Raw genomic sequence first — 20,034 nt, 5'->3', positions numbered from 1 at the left:
TGTACCTGAAAAGGGCATCCAGGGTTTTGGTTTTTTAAATCTTAAGTCTTCATAGGCTCCTAAAGCAAACAAATCCTTAAAAATAAGTTCTACTTTTCCTTTTAAGACTTAAGAGGAAAATAAATCATCATAGCACTTAAAATCAAAGGCAAGCTCATCTCTGTCTAATACAGTATAATACATTTCCAAATAGTGAGCAACACCATACCAGCAGGTGAACAGAGGGACGGTAAGTCAGAGAGTATGGTAACTGCGGCTGCCACCAAACGGGCACTTTCTTCTGACAGTCGAGTTTTGGTGGCTATGTGACTTGGAGAGTCCGACATCTTGGTACTGAGATGCGGCATATGACGTACTAAAATGAACATCAACAGCTCCATAGTTGCAAACACAAGAGATTTTCCAGGAATGAGACCACCACTGTCACCTCCTTCTCCTAATACAGGACAGGACTCTTTTTCCATATCATCCTCATCTTGGGTAAAAGAAAATTTGGTGAAATTCCCAGCAGAAAGGATAACAAATAGTAGAGATAACAACACAGTAAGTTTGTTTAGTAAGTTCTTTCAAAAGAATTTAGAATTCACAACTAAATGTCTAACTGATGCCATGTCTTTCTCAGAATAATTCTCTGCCTTAGAACTGTTTATTGACCTCTCCTTAAATGTAACAGACAATTCATTTTTTACTTTACTTTACTAAAAATAAAATTTTTATTAGGTATTTTTAATAGGAATGTATTTCATAATAGGAGTAACACACATGTTAGGCTTGAAACACATGAAGTTAACACTTTTGTAGGTGAAAAATAGTTGAATATGAGCACTTTCATTTGGGTCATTCTAATGAAAGTAAAATCAACTGCAATCTCTTAAATGTATGGTTAAATTTTTTCATTAAAAACTTCCTGACATTAATATTTGAAAAATTAGAAGAGAAATAAATCTACTTTAAAGTTAGTATAATTTCTTGTGCTTACTTAGTGTGTTTCTTTTTTCTTGCAAATAATCCTGAGCAGCTCTTACGATCTGTTGTACAACTCCAGTCACCAGCAGCTGGACAGACGGTGGGTTCCAGGTCAACAACAGGCGGTGTAAAACACTCAGTAACTCAACACCAATCAGCTATTATAAATTAATAGAGACAAATCAAGTTAATTTAAAGGATATATTTATATTATTAGATCTAGGAAAATATACATATAAAAATACATAGATTTGGTAGCTAAAGTTAATACATAAAATATGCAGCAAATACTATAACAATCTTGAAAAATGGTCATATTTCATCCCAACATATTTTCAGTCAAAAATTACTTCATTACATATTTAAATGATTTTTCCACTTAAAATATTTCTTTTCTCTTTTGGACTAAACAGCACTGCTAGTGTTCAGTACCACTAAAATTTATGATTTCTATGATTTCCGCGTACTCAAGAGTAGTCCACCAGAAATTCTAGGCAGGCTGACAAGTCGCTCCAAGATTCATCTCAGAACTATTACAAACTTTAACCACTCACTATTCACTTAAGCTTCTCACAATCTCCACATCAAACCCATCCAATGAACCTCCCTCTTTCAGAGAGGGAGAAAAAAATTAAATTGTAAGCAAAGCCATCTTTACCTCTTTCCTTAAGATCAAGATGAGCCCCTTGTCTGAGGCTGAGAATTCTTTTCTCACACGCTTCCATGCCATCCTGTTTGACTTCCCAAGGATTCTTCAAGGACCCCAATCATATTCCATATATCATAGATAAGCTAAGCTAAGCTTCTCTTCCCCGATAAAAGCAGCTGCTCAAGTCTTTCCTATCTAATTTCCCTCCACACCTCAGAAAACCCTCATGTCCTTCCCTCTGCCTCCATCATCTCTTCTGTCTCTGTCCTGCCTCTTCCCTTCCCAGATGGAAAGATGCCACTCCCTTCACCCCCTCATTCACTCCTCAAACTTCTCTAATCTGGCTCCATCCACCTGAGAAAATGCTCTGCCTGAGGTCACCAATAACCTCCTGGGACTCTCTTCTGTCCTGACTTCTGGATTCTACTCCTCTGAGACTTGTCTGTCCTTGACACTCTCTCTTGTCTTTGATAACTGTTCTCTTTGGTTCTCCTCCTGCCTCTCCAGTAGTCTCCACTGCTGATTAATTTCCCTCACCTCAACCCTTACTTGTTATTTATCCCTAAGGTTCCAGTCTTGGGCCTGTTTCCTTCTTCTTTTATTCAGTTTTCCGAGGCCAGTGAACTCATTTGTCTCTCTGGAATTATGAAAATAGCCTCGTAACTGACCTCCTTTCTCCCTTCTCATGTCTTAAAAATCAACCACTATAAAACTGATGGAGAGGTCAAATTTATGTCTACTGTACTTATGAAATACACATTTAACCATGTCATTTAATCTACTGCATTTACACCCAATTATTTCAATTTTAACATGTCACACACCTTCATTCACAGATTAAACTTCATTGGTTTGACTATCTGAAAACAACCCTCAAGTTTCTTGCGGTAATCTATAGTCTAGCTGAGGCCCAGCTTTAAAATACAAGGCTGGAGTACAAGATGAGTTCATCAGTAAGTGACGCCTATAATCACACAGCACATACTTTGTTTTGTTTCATGTGGGTTTTTTTGTTTTTTTATTGAGCAGTATCATGTACAAAACTAACTTTAAGAGAACACAATAATAAGAACTTTATTTTTTTTTTATCTTTTTGTGTTTTATAGAAAATTATCCCAAGAGGTACTATTTGTAGTGATGGTGTCCAAAGAAATGGTTATTATGAAAATAAAAGACTTCCTAAAAAAAAAAAATCCAGTGGAAACTTGGAACTGTAACATGAATAAAATCCTCTAAAAATTCCATACAAAAATTAGAAAACACAATTCATTAAACTTCTTAAATGAGTACTTGAGCCAGTGCAAAAACCTTATTAAATGAGATCAAGTTTAATTAAACATTTAAAAGTAACATAATTTATTTGGATTTTCCAGGCAAGAATACTGGAGTGGTTTGCCATTTCCTTCTCCAGGGGATCTTTCCAACCCAGGGATCAAACCTGGGTCTCCTGCATTGCAGCAGACTCTTTACTATCTGAGCCACCAGGAAATCCCAAATTTATTTAATAGCCTTAGGAATTAACTCAGCCCTTTACTAGCAGAACCATTAACTGGGACTGAGGGGATCCCTTACATTTTTAGTTATATTTAACTGCTGATGAACTCATCAAAGAAGGCATAGTGATGATCTCTAGTCTAGCATGTCTGGTCATCCAACATTCAATATAGGGTCTTAGATGAAGCCAAAATCCTGAACACTTATTATATAATATTTATCTCCTATGTGAGAAAATTACCTTAAGATAAATATGATGAATACAAAGCATAAATTATCTATTATAGAAATATACTGCACCTGATCTTCTGCAATATGGATTCGGGCATAAGGAGAATCTAGCAAGGTGTGTAAGGCCTGTAGACAAGCTGTAACATGTTCAACAGGCTCCTCAGGTCTTGGGGAACAAAGGAACTGTATACTCACACCTGTAATATACAATATAAACACACAGCTTTCTTAATATAAAACACTTTGTTGCTTTGACACCATTTTTTTTCTTTTACCTACTTATTTTACAGCTCACTTTAACATATATTTATTAATGCCTTAAAGTGAGTTCAAAATTATTGTCAAAGTAAGCAGCCAAACTTAAGATAGGTTGCAGCCTTGGAATGAGGCTAACAGTCACACTGGAAGCAAGTGGAGGAGTTCCAAGGTCATCAGGTTGATTAAGAAGCTATTTAAAGACATTTAAAAATAATACATTAAGAATAAATTTATGAAAATTATAAGATTATGATAAATGATTGCAAATTCTTAAATGTTCCAAGAGAATCTATACAGCAATTATAAATAACAATTACTCAAATTTGCTTTAATTTTACATTTATATTTATATGCATATATACATTTACATATACATATGTATATATGTAAATATATATATATACACAATTTATGTATTACACTTATAATGTAAATATAAATTTATATTATATTTCCTCATAGGATAATAAGTGTCAAGTAAAAAGAAAACATACAAAAAAAAAAGTTTAACTTTTTCCTTGAAAATTATTCAGTATTGCTCAGTGAGTGAACATGATAGAGAATTTTTAAGGAGTAATTTAATAATTAAATTTTTCTATTAAAAATTCAGTTAATTTAGAAAATGTGTTAAGAAAAAACACCTCTTTGTACTATTTCTTAACTGAACTATACTGTAAAATTTTTTTCCATGGCATTAAAATGAAAGATATGAAGGAGTTAAAAACATGCCACACCAAAATACACCTTCTTGGCTGAACACATTTGAGAAATCGCAGATGCAGGCAGGGGTCTTTGACCCTGTTTCTACCCAAAAGCAAGTCATAAAATTTCTCATTAGAAAGATGCCCTCCCTGTATCAGGGAAAGAATATTTTTACTTCTTGAGACTGCAAGTCGATGTTGAAATAGACCTATCCAAACAAACCTACTAAAATAAGCCCAATCTACTGTTGTTCAGTGGCTAAGTTGTGTCTGACTCCTGTGACTCCACCAGGCTCTGCTGTCCATGGAATTTCCCAGGCAAGAATACTGGTGTGGGTTGCCATTTCTTTCCCCAGAGGATCCTCCCAGACCAGGAATCGAACTCGCATCTTCTGCACGGCAAGCAGATTCTTTGTTGCTAAGCTATCAAGGAAGCCCCGATTTTCCATTAGTTTCCCCCATATACTTTTTAGTTACTGTACAACTTATCATCCCTGGCCCCAGCCCTTTGTCTTGTCAGATCCCCACAATTTACTCTTGTTCGTGTAAAACTGTATACAATCTTTCAGACTTAAAAGCTTCTCGAGGTCTTCATTTTCCTCCTATGTATATGTAAAAGTTTTAAATCAATTTATATGCTTTTCTCCTATTAATGTGTCTTATGTCAGTTTAATTCTTAAGCCAGTCACAGAACTTAAGATGGTAGAAAGCAGTTTTTTTCCCCTTACAAGATACACATTTTCAGAAGTAATATATCTCGAGATACATTAACATGGCTCACCTACCTAAAATCAGATGCATTCTGTCTTTGTTAATTTCTGCCAAAGATTTAGCACTAGGTGTTGCTCCTGATGCTTGGCTTAAATTGACTGGTATGGAACGTTTTTGTAAAGCTGATATTGCTGCTGCTTCTGCTGACTCTGAACATGTAAATCCTGTGCTATTTAACCAAAGTGCCACTGCGTGGAGGATTGGGGCCCAGGAATTCCGATAGTGAAGTCTAGCCGTATCAATAGTCTCAGGAGTATAAAATGCTCCACCTATAAAACAATCAAATCAATCAGAAACATTACTTCTATTATATGTATTCACTCATTTAAGAACAACTTCCTTTAAAAATACCTGTTACATACTGTCTTAGTCCACTTGAGCTGCTTTAAGAAAATAGCACAGACTGAGTGGCTACACAACAGAAATTTATTTCTCATGGTTCTGGAGGCTGTAAGTCTGAGGTCAAGATGCCAGCATGGTTGGGTGAGGGCCTTCTTCCTGACTGACAGCCAGTACCTTCTTGCTGTCTTCACAAGGTGGAAGGTGGAAGGGGCTGCGGGCTCTGAGGGGTCTCTTTTACAAGCGGGCTACTCCCACTCCTAGGGGCTCCACCCTCATGACCAAAGCACCTCCCAAAGGACCCATACCTCCTAATACCATCACAATAGCGATTAGGTTTCAACATATACATTCTGAGGTGATACAAATATTCAGATCACAGCACACATAAAAGAGGAATCTGGCCAAAGAGTTTCTCCCAAGGGTCTCTGAAACCGACGTCATTCCTACAGCTGCTGACCTGGAGTGCCTATCACTTCCCCGTGATTGATGCCAGCATTTCCAGCCTTTCCTCTGCAAGTGCCCACGCCTTTGAGTGCCCTCTACCTTGCTCCACCCATGGTCACAGGCTTCCCCTTTACTGTCGCCAACAACTCTTAAAACCCTCATCACCTTTCCTTTCTCTTACAGCCAGGGAACTCTGTCTCTCTCTTTTTTTTTTTTTCCTCCACTCTTCTGCAAATTCTTCCCCTCTTCCTGCTTTTACTATCAAACAGAGGACTTCCACATCTGCCCTGCCACACACATACAGACCAACACAGCAGTATACCTCATCATGGTTATGCATAATAACTCCTTACACAGTTATTTACAGTACCCCAGCTCAGACGGTTATTATTGTAACAGTGAGAAAGCTTTTGCTTGGGCTGACAAGTAAGTTTAATGCCGTATTTGAATTTATAACTTCAGTACGGACAGAATATCAAGTTTAAGTTCACAGAAATTTAAGATGTTATTATTACTGTTGTGGCCAGTCTCCACCAATTCCATTTTATTTAATTACTATTCTGAACTCCATTAAAAGCAAAACTCTGAACGCAGTACTTACTTACCATCTGGGGGGAGCTGACTAGCAAATTCAGCTGGTAAAGTTAAAAGCGCGTAGTCTTTTAATGCTGCCAACCACAGGCGACTGAGTATTGGCAGTTCAGGCTGGACGAGTGTTATTAAACTATCTGGCGGCAGCTCATCTATGGTACTGTCATCATCGTCATCGTCATCAGTATTTTTAACTGCTCTCTTTGGTTTCGACTCTGCTTCTTTTTTAATATTCATAGCAACCACATAGACCTGGTAAGATATTCACGAGGAGAAAAGAACAAGATATAATATTAAGAAATAACATATTCTAAGCTGTTACGATTATACGGAGAAGGAATTGGTAACCCACCCCAGTAGTTTTGCCTGGGAAATCCCATGGACAGAGGAGTCTGGCAGGCTATCAGCCATGGGGTCGCAAGAGTTGGACACGACTTAGCGACCAAACCACCACCACCATGATACAGTTGAATCATCGCAAATAACCGAGTACTATTAGTAGAAAGTATGCAACTTCAGAATTCCCTGATATCCTCAAAAGAATAATCCCACCTATTTTGGAGGCAATCTTTTTTTTTTAATAGATCTGACTTCTGACTACTGCTCTCACAGCACATTCCTTGAGTAGGGTTCTCTGAATTTTTTCTGGTTTCTCTTGTTCTACTTTACAAAGCCCCCCTTTATATGTGGTTTTCTTTTTTTTTTTTTGCCATAGGGTATAACTTCCTGTTTACTGCATTTGCTTTCACCAGCTTATTATACACAATCAGACTGCATTCAAAGAAAAAAGCTAAGGGGTGGGGAAAGAGAAACCACAACCTGGATTTCCACTAATATCCTCCAAAATCCCTTCTTTTAGACTGCTTAAGTGATATTTAGCAATCTAGTCCTTGTAACAGATAGTTTAGCCAAGAATAATATAATTTACTGGCTATATATATTATCTGTATCTTTTCTCTCCACTTTGTTTTGTTTCTTCCCACAGTATTTGTTAATTGTTTATTTATTGAGAGACTATTTCTCACCCCAGATAGTCACAGTTTCATAGTTCAGGAGCACAGGAAAGTGACAAACTTCCATGGAACTCAACCCAAGAAATTCTTTATATTCCAAATCACTTTGCACTCTGAAAAATACCAGCCTTCCTCATCTCCTCAAAATCTTTCATGGAATCATAATCTCTGTAGAAATCTGCATATGCCTTCTTTCTTCATTCAGCCACAGCAAACTTATAGAAAGTTGCAAACCCCAGGGAGACCATGAATGCTCCAACAATATGAAATCACAGACGTTTGGCCAGGAGGCCATGCATCTGAGGTTTTGCCAAAGCAGTGGACATGGTAGGTTTTCTTCTGGACGGCTCAACCGCAACGTCCTTCCAGGCTGATGGAGATTCTCTCCACTTTGTAAACCAAAAGGATATATAATAACAACTTCTGAAAATACAATCTTAAAGATTCTTTGCTGAAGTTATTTTTGTTTGTATTCTTTTGTAGTTGTAGATACATTTTGGCTTTGGCAACCGGCACCTAGCTGAATTACACATTCATGAAAAAGCAAAAAAAAAGTGGCGGGGGGGAGCAGTCAAGGGAGTAAGAGAACCACAGAAAATTGCACGTGGTATCTTTAGAAAAATGTTTGCCATACACAGTTATTTCCATTGTACGTAAGAGGATGTCTGTGTATCTGAACCAGGGATACTTCTTGATGACACGGTCTTATCTCTATCCCTACAACAAGCAGACAGCTATGGCACAGTAATTGACTAAGTTTAGACAATGATGACAGGAAACAATGAATCTTCGTTTCTGAGAAGAAGCATTCCTTAACACGGTGGTGGCCTTATATATCAGTTAGTTATAGTCGGTTAGTCATACTGACACCTGACAATTTAGAAGCATAAACCATCTAACTTTTGGAATAGGGACTTTGAATCTCAAGTTATAAACATATCATATTCATACTTTTAGTAGTTTTAAGCTTGTTTTCTTCCCTTAGATTTATTATAATGTTGATATTTTAAGAAAATGTCTCTTTCAATAAACACTGTAAGTATACTCAGCCATTCACTCATCAAATTCTTCTTAGGTACCTACTCTTGCCTTGCATTTGCTATTGTGCTTGGATCTGAGGCAACAAAGACAAATCACATGTGGTTTTCACTGCCATGAACTCACAGACTGATACAATGATAGAAGAGTGAAAAAGAGGTGAGAGAAGGGACATTTTTTAAAATTTGTTTTAAATGACCTATCTTCCCATCTCACTATGAGCTGTGACCACATCCACTGCCTGGTACCTAATGAGCACTTGTGGTTTGTGTAATGAATGAATCACAGGCAGCACCAAAGATAAAGAATCTTAATGGAAAACGAAAAGGCAAGACACAGTTCAAAGACAAAAGTTCATCTGTTGACAGGCAAAGATGGAAGTAGGGATTCCAGGCAGGCAGAGTATCAAGAGCAAGAGCACAAGAGACAGGAAATGGCAAGGCATTCCAAGCAAATTCCCAGTGTTCGGTAATAGACTGAGCATAGCATACAAGGCAGAAGGAGCTGAAGATTTTACTCTGTTGGTAATGGGGACGTAGAGTCAATGCAGGATTTAAAGGTCACATGTATGTACTTTTCCTCAACTTTTATTTAAAAAATTATACTGTGGGCCTCCTGGTGGCTCAGTGGTATAGAATCCACCTGTCAAAGCCGGAGACACGGGTTCAAGCCCTGGTCTGGAAAGATTCCACACACCATGGAGCAACCAAGCCCGTGCCCACAACTACTGAAGCCTGCACACTCTAAAGCCTGTGCTCCACAACCAGAGAAACCACTGCGATGAGAAGCCCACACACCACTACTAAGGGAGTAGCCCCCGTTCGCTGCAATGGGAGAAAAGCTCAAGCGGCAATGAAGACTCAGCATAGCCACAAATAAAATAAATAAATAAAAACTTAAAAGTACACCATAAAAAGTTTAAAAATGAGTACCTAAAATTACTCATAATCCTAATTTCCAGGTTTTCACATTCAACCAAGCTGTAATTTTGTTGTACAGAGAATTTTGTATTTAATTTTAACTGTTTATAAAAGGATTTCCATATAAATACTAGTCTTCATAACTATTATTTTTAATAGCAGTAATAGAAGACATTATACATCTAACAGTTTTCCTGTAGTTGAAATTTTATATTTTTTAAAATTCTTTTCAGCCCTGGGAATCTTAGAAGATGAGGCATAGTTTTCGACGACAAAGGTGTTCAGTTCTTCACATTATGAGTGTTCCAAACAAACATTTTTGTCAGCATCTCTTTTTCATATTTTGAATATTCTTCCCTAGGATAAAGTCCCAGAAATGGAATGACTGGGTCAGTGATTATAAATACTTTCATGGCTCTGAACAACACTGTCAAATGCTTTCTAAAAGGGGCATATATTTTACATTGCTACCTGCAATATGAAAATATATTTTTTGACTTGTTTTTGTAAAAAATTTGGGGATTATTTTTCTTACGAGAAAGTACACAAGAAGTATAAAAAAATCAGATGCACAAGTAAAATGAAGAAAATAAAGCCAGACACAATCCTACTACCCAGACGTAATACTGTTAACGTGCTAGACACGTTGTACATACATATTCACAGTCTTTTAGACAATAATATGTTTGTATATAATTTTTAACTCAATTTCCTATTCATTTAATACCATCATCTTTGGATCAAGGAATACATTTACTTGCTTTTCTTTAGAATGATAAACAACATCACAACAAACATCCTCACAACAGCATCTGTGTATACTCTTGATATTCCTTAGGATAAACTGGTAAACTAATGGGTACGGTTTTAGAAAAGTGTTTTGCTATATACTATGTTGACCCTTGAACAACATAGGTTTGAACTGCGTAGGTCCATTTACATGCAGATGTTTTTCAATAGTAAATACCACAGTACTTACTACATGTCTAATAAATAGCTAAAAGTATGGGACTGGAATTTAGGAGAGAGGTCTGAGTAGGAAAGTAGATTTAGAATATTTCATACACATGTAAAAGCTACAAGGTGTGGGTGTAGATGTGGTTACCCATAAAGTATGAAGAGCGAGAAAAAGGACAAGAAAAATATCAACATTTGAAGGGCCGGCAGGCAAAGAGAAGCCAGCAAGTGATGCTAAGAATGAACAATGAAAAGAAAACAGGAGAAGCAAGGGAGTAGGGTCAGGAAGTCGAGAGTTTCCAGAGGAGACAATATCAAAAGCTGCAGAAAGGCTAAGTCAGACAGAAACTGAAAAGGGTCCAGTGATTTGGAGAATTATATCATTTGTAACTTCAGGAATTTCAGTGGAGTGGTGAGAGTAAACCCAGATTGCAGGGGATTGACAAGTGGGTGACTCAGCAGTCAAGGATGTGAAGATACTGAAACTCCTTCAGTGAACTGAGATGTGACGAGGAGAGTGAGCGGAAGAGGAAGCTGAGTTGGGGAACAACGAAGGTAAGGAGGGAGGAAGAGCATGCAAAGGGAGACGGGGAGATATGGAAGTGGGGGGAAACTGAATGCACTTAGCTTGGAACAGTCTCCTCCTCAGACTCACGCTTACTAACATCTGCGCTCATGCTCCAGGTCCCAGCTTACGTGTTGCTCTCCCCAGGAAGCCTCCCCTGAACCCCCAGGCTATTGTAGGTGCCTCTGCTGTGTGTTCCCAACAGTCTGCACTTCTCCTGTCACACTCATTATTTTTGTCTCACGTGCTAGTCCACTAGTTGGTTTTCCTCAGTAAGTGTGGAACATCTGATTTGTGCACTACTGTATTATCAACTGCTACCCTGGCACAGAGCTAATGTTCATTTAACACTTTGCTGAACGAATCAGATTAGGAAAGAAAATTGAGAAAAGGGAATCCTAGATGAGAGGGAAACTTTAAAATAATAATAATAATAATCATACTAATAACAGCAGGCAGCATTCACTGAGCATATAAATAAGGTAGTTATTGAATGAAGTCCTCATTGCTTCACAATGAAGTCTCATTTACTTCACAGTGTAATTCTATGAAATGTGCATAATTATTATCCACGTTTTAGGGCTGAGAAACCAGGTTTAGAAAAGCAGGTAAAGAATTCACCCAAGGTCACACAGGTAAAAGGACAGTTATCAACTCACATAGATCTCAAGACCTGAAGGTAACAATCTGAGGAGCTGGAAAACTAACATCCTCTATTTTCTGAGTAAAAAGCAGAAGCAAAGATAGATCTTGAACAGAGAAATCTAGAATATGTTGGGTCTTTTGAGGTAAAAAGATGAAGGAAAGGAAGTTAAGCAAGGAAAAGATTTACCTGACAATATTATAGGCTGAGGGCTGAAGTGTAAATTATTTAATTATAGAACCAAGTTAACCCAAAATAAGAAAAGAGTTTCAAACAAAAGTGTGCATTAATTAGTTATATGACATTTTCATCTAATTTGTTAAAACTATTTATTTTCTATTCAGTGCCAGTTACAATACTTGGTTTTTTTTAATACATGTCACTTTAGAAAATATTATTGTACTTCCATGTTATGATAAAGAAACTGAGTATCTGAGAGATCAACTCACTTGATCAAAGTACAAAAGATGATGAATTATAGAGACAGAACTTGCTGTAGGGTCTGTGATTCAACATTTAATGCTTTTTATACTGAACTGTGCCAGACTACCTAGTAGGTAAATCAAGCACATTCATGCAAGTCAGCAGAGAACCAGCTAACTGGCAAATGGTCTTATCGAATTACATAACTGTCTCTATGTTTGGGAAATTAATGAATGGGGCTGGAGAATTAACAACAATTTTGAAAGATTTTTTTAAAAATAAAAATCATTCAATCATTTGGGATGTAATTTCTACAGACAAGAAAAATAGTAACTTTTAGTTAAAAATTAGATATGTTAGTTTAGTTAAAATTAGTTAGTTTAGTTAAAAATAACAAAGAATTTCTGTGAATCTCAAAGTGAGAAAACAATCACATTATAAGTATCTTTCTAACACTATTTTCCACCTAAAATTATACATTTGCATTAATTTGATAAGATTTTATCAGTAAGAACAGACATTTTATCAGATGCGAATGTTATTTTACTCGTCTAAGACAAAAGATGCTAGCACAGTAAAAGTAAATGAACACTCAGGGATACTCTATGAAAACAACTTGATCTAAAAAACAGAAAGAAAACTAATTTCTACAGTATCTTATTGCTCTAATTTTCCCTTTTTTTTCTTCTGTGACAAAAAAAAGAATCCACAAAACCCCAGAGATCCTTTATCTAAACTGGATTGTCTGGCTGTTGTATGCTTTGAACCAGCAATTGCCTGTGGGGTGGTCCCAGGCTGCTGATACCATGGAAATAGGGAAATAAGATACTGAGTTGGCAGAGGAAGGAATAAAGAGATACTTGAAATACCTACATGCAGAATTTGAAAGTAACTAGCAGAAGGGATTTAGAAAAGTGAAATTAAAACATTATTATTATTTTTAAAAATAATGTGGTGATAAAAAGAGGTAAAAACAGCTATTAAAAAAAAAACATATGACAAAATAAACTCCTACAGCCTAATCAGTGAGTGGCAGCAAGTCTCCTGAAATTTAATCAAATAAAAGATTCCTGGCACAATTTTTTCTAGTTTTCTATTATTTGTAGGTTTTCCCCACTTAATTTTCCCATAGTAAGTAAGAAGAGTTCTTCTTCAATATAGATGTTTTTAAACTGATTCATGTCAATGTATGGCTAAAACCACCATAAAATTGTAAAGTAATTAGCCTCCAATTAAAATAAATAAATGAAAAAAAACACTATTTAGAAATGCTAATTTTCAAAGGTTCAATATGAGCTCTTTTGAGACATAAATGTATATGTATTTCAGTGAGAAAGCAAATAGCAAATTTTTTTTAAGGCACTCCAAAGGTCAGCTTAAAAAAAAAACAAACAAAATTTTTTTACCTACAGGAGTAGTGGAACATTTTCTCATGGATGGAGAAACAGTTAAAAACAACAGGCTGCCGTTACCTCTGCCCATGCTTTGAGAACAGCCAGTTTTTCCATGGTTGTAGCACTCTCTCGGTACAGCTGGCTGGAGGATCCTTTTCCGGCCTGAACCTTGTCCAGTGAAGAAACAAGCAGATTGTGTACTCGACGGAGATCATTGAGATCACTGACAACTCCACTTCCAATCCACGTACTACACACCTAGCCAAAGCGGGGAGAAGAAAAAAGAACTCTTTTTTTTGTTTGTTTGTTTTGAACTCTTATTTTTATATTAAAAAGTTAATATTAAACATATAAAAGGCTGACGTTAATATGATTTTTTTCCTAGGGGGAACCAATACAGAACAAAACCAATGAACAAAACAAAATCCTTCAATGCTATGTTTTGCTTTGTTTTTTTTAATAAAAAATCAATAGCAAGTATGGAACTTATTATACTCCTATGTAGAAAACAAAACAATATTTACTTACCATGTTTCCACTATCAAAATTCTCAAAAATTTTAACAGAAAAAAAATCTGAACCCAAATCAGTTCAGTCACAAATAATTCTTTAATTCAACATTTCTGTTTACTGTAGTCAAAAGGTTATTCTGAGTTATGCAGAGAAGTTTAAAAGAAACAAAAAGGTAAAGGGAAAAAAAATCTAGTCCCTCTCCTCAAGTAAATAAACACAGGTTAAATGAACACATAAGAACGTTTTATGACTGTCATACTACACTTAAAAAGAGAGAAAGAAGAGATTAATTCTAGCACGAGAAATGGGAATGTTTAGATATCAGGAAGTTTTGTGTATACAGATAGAGAGGAGTTTGGTGAAGGAAGAAAAAAGATTAGGAAAATTAACTAGGATTAGGTTACAGTACAATTTAAATTCCATGTGAACTGAATTCAGCAGACTTTTCCTGCAGGCAATCATGAGTTTCTAAGGCTTCTGAGCAGGGGAATATTATTAGAATTGTGCTTTAGGAAAACTGCTCAAATACTATCAATAAACACAGGAAAACATGTGTTTGGATAGTAAGCACTGTGTTCAGCTACATGACTGTTATAACGCCACTGGACAGAGATGATATGGAATCAAATGACAAGGGACAGGCATTTGAGAATGACTTGGAAGTAGAAATCACAAGGTTTGAAAACTAATTATGTACTTTTAGGGGGTGAAAGCAGGGACATGTAAACAGTGAGAGGTGATGATTACCAAATTTTGATTGTCAAAGCTTCTAACTTGGATGAATGCAAGATAGGTGATACCACTATTTAAGAATACAGAGAAGTGTGGTAGAGATGAGAAGTTTCAGAGCAGCATGATTTTGACTGTGAACTAAATTATGACATGCTGAGTTCGTGGGCAGTTGGAAACCTGGGTCTGGATTTCAGGAGCAAATACAAAGGTAACTAGGTAGATCTAGGAATTCTCCAGGCAAAAGTGATCACTAAAGTGCTAGGTGACTTTGTTCAAGGTCAGGTATTAAAAAAAAGGATAAGGATAAATCCATAAGGATAGAACACAGGGAAAATAATTAAACTTAAGGGAGAGACAGAGTAAAAATAAACAATGAAAGAAATTGAGAAGAAAATGCCAGAAAAGCAATAGAGAAATAGGCAAGTGTGGTGATACTGAAAACAAAGGAAGAATGTCAAGAAAGAGGGGTTGCCTGATAGTGCCAACTTTTTTTTAAATTAAATGAAAGAGTCTTAAAATTCCACTGTGCTTCACAATTTTCATCTATGATTTCACATAATCTCATAATTACCAGGGTTTTTATTTTGCCCCTACCCCAAAATTGCCCCACCTTCCCTTCCCTCTCCCGATTGGTAACTACTAGTTTGTTCTGTATCTATAGGTCTGTTTCTTTTTTGCTACATTCACTAGTTTATTATATTTTTTAGATTCCACATATAAATGGCAGCATACAGTATATATCTTTCTCTGAATTTCTTCAGTTAGCATAAAGCCCTCCAAGTCCATCCATGTTGCTGCAAATGGCAAAATCTCACTCCTTTTTATGACTTAGTAGCATTCCATCTTCTCTATTCATCTGCTGATGGACACTTAGACCACTTCCAAATCTTGGCAACTGTAAATAATGCTGCTAGGAACACTGAGGTGCATGACTCTTTTCAGATTAGTATTTTTGTTCTTTTCGGATATAAACTCAATTGGGTCACAAGATAACTCTATTTTAAATTTTTTGAGAAACCTGTTTTCCACAGAGGTTGCACCAACTTACATTCCCACCAACAGTTATGAGGGTTCCCTTTTCTCCACATCTTCACCAATGTTTGCTATTTTTGTATTTTTCTTTTTTATGATAGTCATTCTGACTGGTGTCAGGTGATACCTAGTTGTGGCTTTGATTTTCATTTCTCTGAGGATAAGTGATGGTGAGCATCTTTTAATGTGCCTATTGGCCATCTGCATTTTCTCTCTGGAAAAATGTCTAGTCAGTACTTCCATCCAGCTTTTAATCTGGTTGTTTGTTTTGATGTTGAGTTGTATGAATTATTTATATATTTTGGATATTAACCTCTTATTGGTCATATCATTTGCAAATGGAAAAGGAAATGGCAACCCACTCCAGTATTCTTGCCTAGAGAATCCTGTGGACAGAGGAGCCTGGTGGGCTGCTGTCCATAGGGTCGCATAGAGTAGGACACAACTGAAGCGCCTTAGCATGCATGCATTCATTGGAGAAGGAAATGGCAACCCACTCCAGTATTCTTGCCTGGAGAATCCCAGGGACAGAGAAGCCTGGTGGGCTGCCGTCTATGGGGTCACATAGAGTCAGACACGACTGAAGCGACTTAGCAGCAACAGCAGCAGCATTTGCAAATGTTTTCTCCCATTCAATAGGTTGTCTACCATTTGTTTTGTGTATGAGTTCTAAGTTATTAGCTTTTAAAATCTGTACTTTTTTTTTTTTGGCCATGCCACACAGCATATGAGATCTTAGTTCCCAGAGCAGGGATCAACCCTGTGCCCCCTGCACTGGAAGTGTGGAATCTTAACCACCAGACTGCCAACGAAGTCCTCAAATCAGTATTTTCAATGGAAACAACTTGACTAAAAATCTGTTATTTCCATACTCATTCCATGAGACCAGCATCACCCTGAGGCCAAAACCAGACAAATAGACCACACAAAAAGAAAATTAGAGGTCAATATAACTGATGAATGTAAATGCAAAAATCCTCAACAAAATATTATCAAACCAAATCCAACAACACATTAAAAGGGTCATACACCATGATCAACTGGGATTCATCCCAGGGATAACAGGGATTCTTCAATATCTACAAATCAATCAGTGTGATACACATTAACAAACTGAAGAATAAAAACTATGTGATCATCTCAATAGATAACAGAAAAAACTTTTGATAAAGTTCAAAATCCATTTGTGATTAAAAAAAGCTCTCCAGAAAGTGAACACAGGAGGAACAACTGTGTTCCAACACAGTAGAAACCTCAACTTAAAAAGGTCATATATGATGAACTCACAGTTAACACCATATTCAACAGTGAAAAGTGAAAGAATTTCCTCTAAGATTAGGAACAAGACAAGTATGTCTACTCTTGCCACTTTTATTCAACATAGTTTTGGAAGTCCTAGCCACAGCAATTAGAGAAGAAAAAGAAATAAAAGGAATTCAAATTGGAAAACAAGAAGTAAAGCTCTCCCTGCTTGCAGATGACATGATACTATATATAGAAGATTCTAAATATGCTACCAGGAAACTACTACAGCTCATCAATGAATTCAGTAAAGTTTCAGGATGCAAAACAATATACAGAAGTTTGTTGCATTTCTATATACTAATGAAGAACTACCAGAAAGAGAAACTGAAAACAACTCATTGACCACTGCATCAAAAAGAATAAAATACCTAGGAATAAACCTACATAAGGAGGTAAAAGACCTATACTTGGAAAACTATAAGACACTGATGAAAGAAACTGAAGATGATACAACAGATGGCATGATAAACCGTGTTCCTGGTTTGGAAGAATTAATATTGTTAATATTACCATACTACTCAAAGCAATATACAAATTCAATGCAATCCCTATCAAAATACCAGTGACATTTTTCACAGAACTAGAACAAATAATTTAAAAATTTATATGGAAACACAAAAGATCCTGAATAGCTAAAACAAACTTGACAAAGAAAAAGAGTACTGGAAGAATCACACTCCCTGACTTCAGACTATTCTACAAAGCTACAGTCACCAAAATAGTATAGTATTGCTACAAAAACTAACTGACACAGAGATCAACGGAACAGAACAGAGAGCCCATAAATAAGCCACACTTACAGTCGAAGATAAAGGGGGCAAGAATATATAATGGAGAAGAGACAGTCTCTTCGATAAATGGTGCCAGGAAAATTGGACAGCTAGATGTAGAAGAATGAAATCAGAACATTCTTTAACACCATATACAAAAATAACATATACAAGAACCATATACCAAAAAATAACCTTGTGTGGGTCAAGAAGCAACAGTTAGAACCGGACATGGAACAACAGACTAGTTCCAAATCAGGAAAGGAGTATATCAAGGCTGTATATTGTCACTCTGTTTATTTAATTTACATGCAGAGTACATCATGCAAAATGCCAGGCTGGATGAAGCACAAGCTGGAATCAAGACTGCCTGGAGAATTATCAATAACCTTAGATATACAGGTGATACCACCCTTATGGCAGAAAGGGAAGAACTAAAGAGCCTCCTGATGAAAGTGAAAGAGGAGAGTGAAAAAGCTGGCTTAAAATTCAACATTCAGTAAACAAAGAGCATGGCATCCGGTTCCATCACTTCATGGCAAATAAATGGGGGAACAGTGGAAACAGTGAGAGACTTTATTTTCTGCGGTTACAAAATCACTGCAGACAGAGGCTGCAGCCATGAAATTAAAAGACATCTGATCCTTGGAAGAAAAGCTATGACCAACCTAGACAGCATATTAAAAAGCAGAGACATTACTTTGCCGATAAAGTTCCATCTAGGCAAAGCTATGGTTTTTCCAGTAGTCATGTACAGATGTGAGAGTTGGACTATAAAGAAAGCAGAGCACTGAAGAATTGATGCTTTTGAACTGTGGTGTTGGAGAAGACTCTCGAGAGTCCCTTGGACTGCAAGGAGATCCAACCAGTCCATCCTAAAGGAGATCAGTCCTGAACATTCACTGGAAGGACTGATGCTAAAGCTGAAACTCCAATATTTTGGCCACCTGATGTGAAGAGCTGCCTCACTGGAAAAGACCCTGATGCTGGGAAAGATTGAAGGCAGGAGAAGGGGATGACAGAGGATGAGATGGTTGGATGGCATCACAGAATTGATGGAGATGAGTTTGAGAAAGCCCTGGGAGTTGGTGATGGACAGGGAAGCTTGGCATGATGCAGTCCATGGGGTTGCAAAGAGTCAGACACTACTGAGCAACTGAACTGAACTGAACAAAAATATACTCAAAAATGGATCAGAGACCTAAATGTAAGACCTGTTACTATAAAAGTCCTAGAGGAAAATACAGGCAGAATACTCTTTGACACAAACTGCAACAATATTTTTTTGGATCTACCGCCTAAAGCAAAAGAAATACAGCAAAAACAAACAAATGGGACCTAATTAAACTTAAAAGCTTTTGCATGGCAAATGAGACCATCAACAAAACAAAAAGACAAAAGCTACTGAAAGAAAGAAGCTGTCTGACAGTGCCCACTTTACTCAGCAGTTACAGGTCCTCACTTTCTTACCTGAAATCCTTAGGTAATGTGTTGCACAATTCACAACATTATACCCTAAAGGGTAGTAAGGTACATGAACTTAATTAAGGGATTAAGCAAGACGTGTAGTAGCATCCTACAATTAACACACAGATACTTCCAGAATGAAATGTACTACGAATCACACTAATTGAGATCAATCAACACTATCATTTCACTCAACTTCATGTCAAGGGTTGAGTGAATACAGTCAGCTCAGGTTTTGTTACCAAATAAATTATGAAAAAGCTTCAGGTTTTCAGAGCATCTGGATATTCAATTGGGTTAATGGGTTGTATTCCTACACTTGAAACTTTAAAAAAGTTAAGAGTAAATATATGTATAAACTCTTTCATTCTCTTATAATCTTATTCTCTAAGAATTCAAAACTAATTTAAATAAAATTCAATAAGGACATTTAAAAACTGATTATTGCCAATACAGATGGCAAAAAAAAAAAAAAAGCCAGTCACACAATGCTGAAAATTCACTGAAATTTAAAGCAAAAAGTAATTAAATATAACTGTGAAAATAAAAGTTGTTCTTCCTAAAGAAAATATCACTTTGGAGATACTTGGTACTTTGAAGTTTGGTAGAAGCATAAGTAAAGTTGAGGAAAACTGTCAAAATCAAGAATTTGGCACTGTTTGCCTTGCAAAAACCTAAGTACTTTCTCCACATTAAAGAAAATGAAACCAGAAACTACAGACACTGCATTACAGATTTGGTTCATGAAGAAAGAAAAAGCAACACTGAATCAACAAAATCATACTACGAGGAAAGACTTTGGCCTTGTATCAAAA

At 36.5% G+C, this 20,034-nt stretch overlaps 1 protein-coding gene across 3 annotated transcripts in view; it reads right to left on the bottom strand.

The window, feature by feature from the left end:
- The window catches only part of HEATR5B (HEAT repeat containing 5B), a 94,863-nt gene that overhangs the window by 8,992 nt on the left and 65,837 nt on the right, over positions 1–20,034 (bottom strand). For all 3 annotated transcript variants that reach the window (XR_009694805.1, XM_061155586.1, XM_061155587.1), the window contains 6 exons: positions 13,479–13,658; positions 6,462–6,699; positions 5,085–5,339; positions 3,410–3,537; positions 980–1,124; positions 209–475 (listed from right to left, as the gene is read on the bottom strand). Coding sequence is in view for 2 of the 3 variants with exons in the window: in XM_061155586.1 (XP_061011569.1) it covers positions 209–475; positions 980–1,124; positions 3,410–3,537; positions 5,085–5,339; positions 6,462–6,699; positions 13,479–13,658 (1,213 nt within the window). In the remaining variant the exon portion in view is untranslated. The remainder of the gene's footprint in view (positions 1–208; positions 476–979; positions 1,125–3,409; positions 3,538–5,084; positions 5,340–6,461; positions 6,700–13,478; positions 13,659–20,034) is intronic.

The sequence above is a fragment of the Dama dama genome, chromosome 11, assembly GCF_033118175.1.
Source record: "Dama dama isolate Ldn47 chromosome 11, ASM3311817v1, whole genome shotgun sequence".
Lineage (NCBI taxonomy): Eukaryota > Metazoa > Chordata > Mammalia > Artiodactyla > Cervidae > Dama > Dama dama.
The sequence above is the reverse complement of the archived record's forward strand: the minus strand, read 5'-3'. Positions and strand labels throughout refer to the sequence as shown.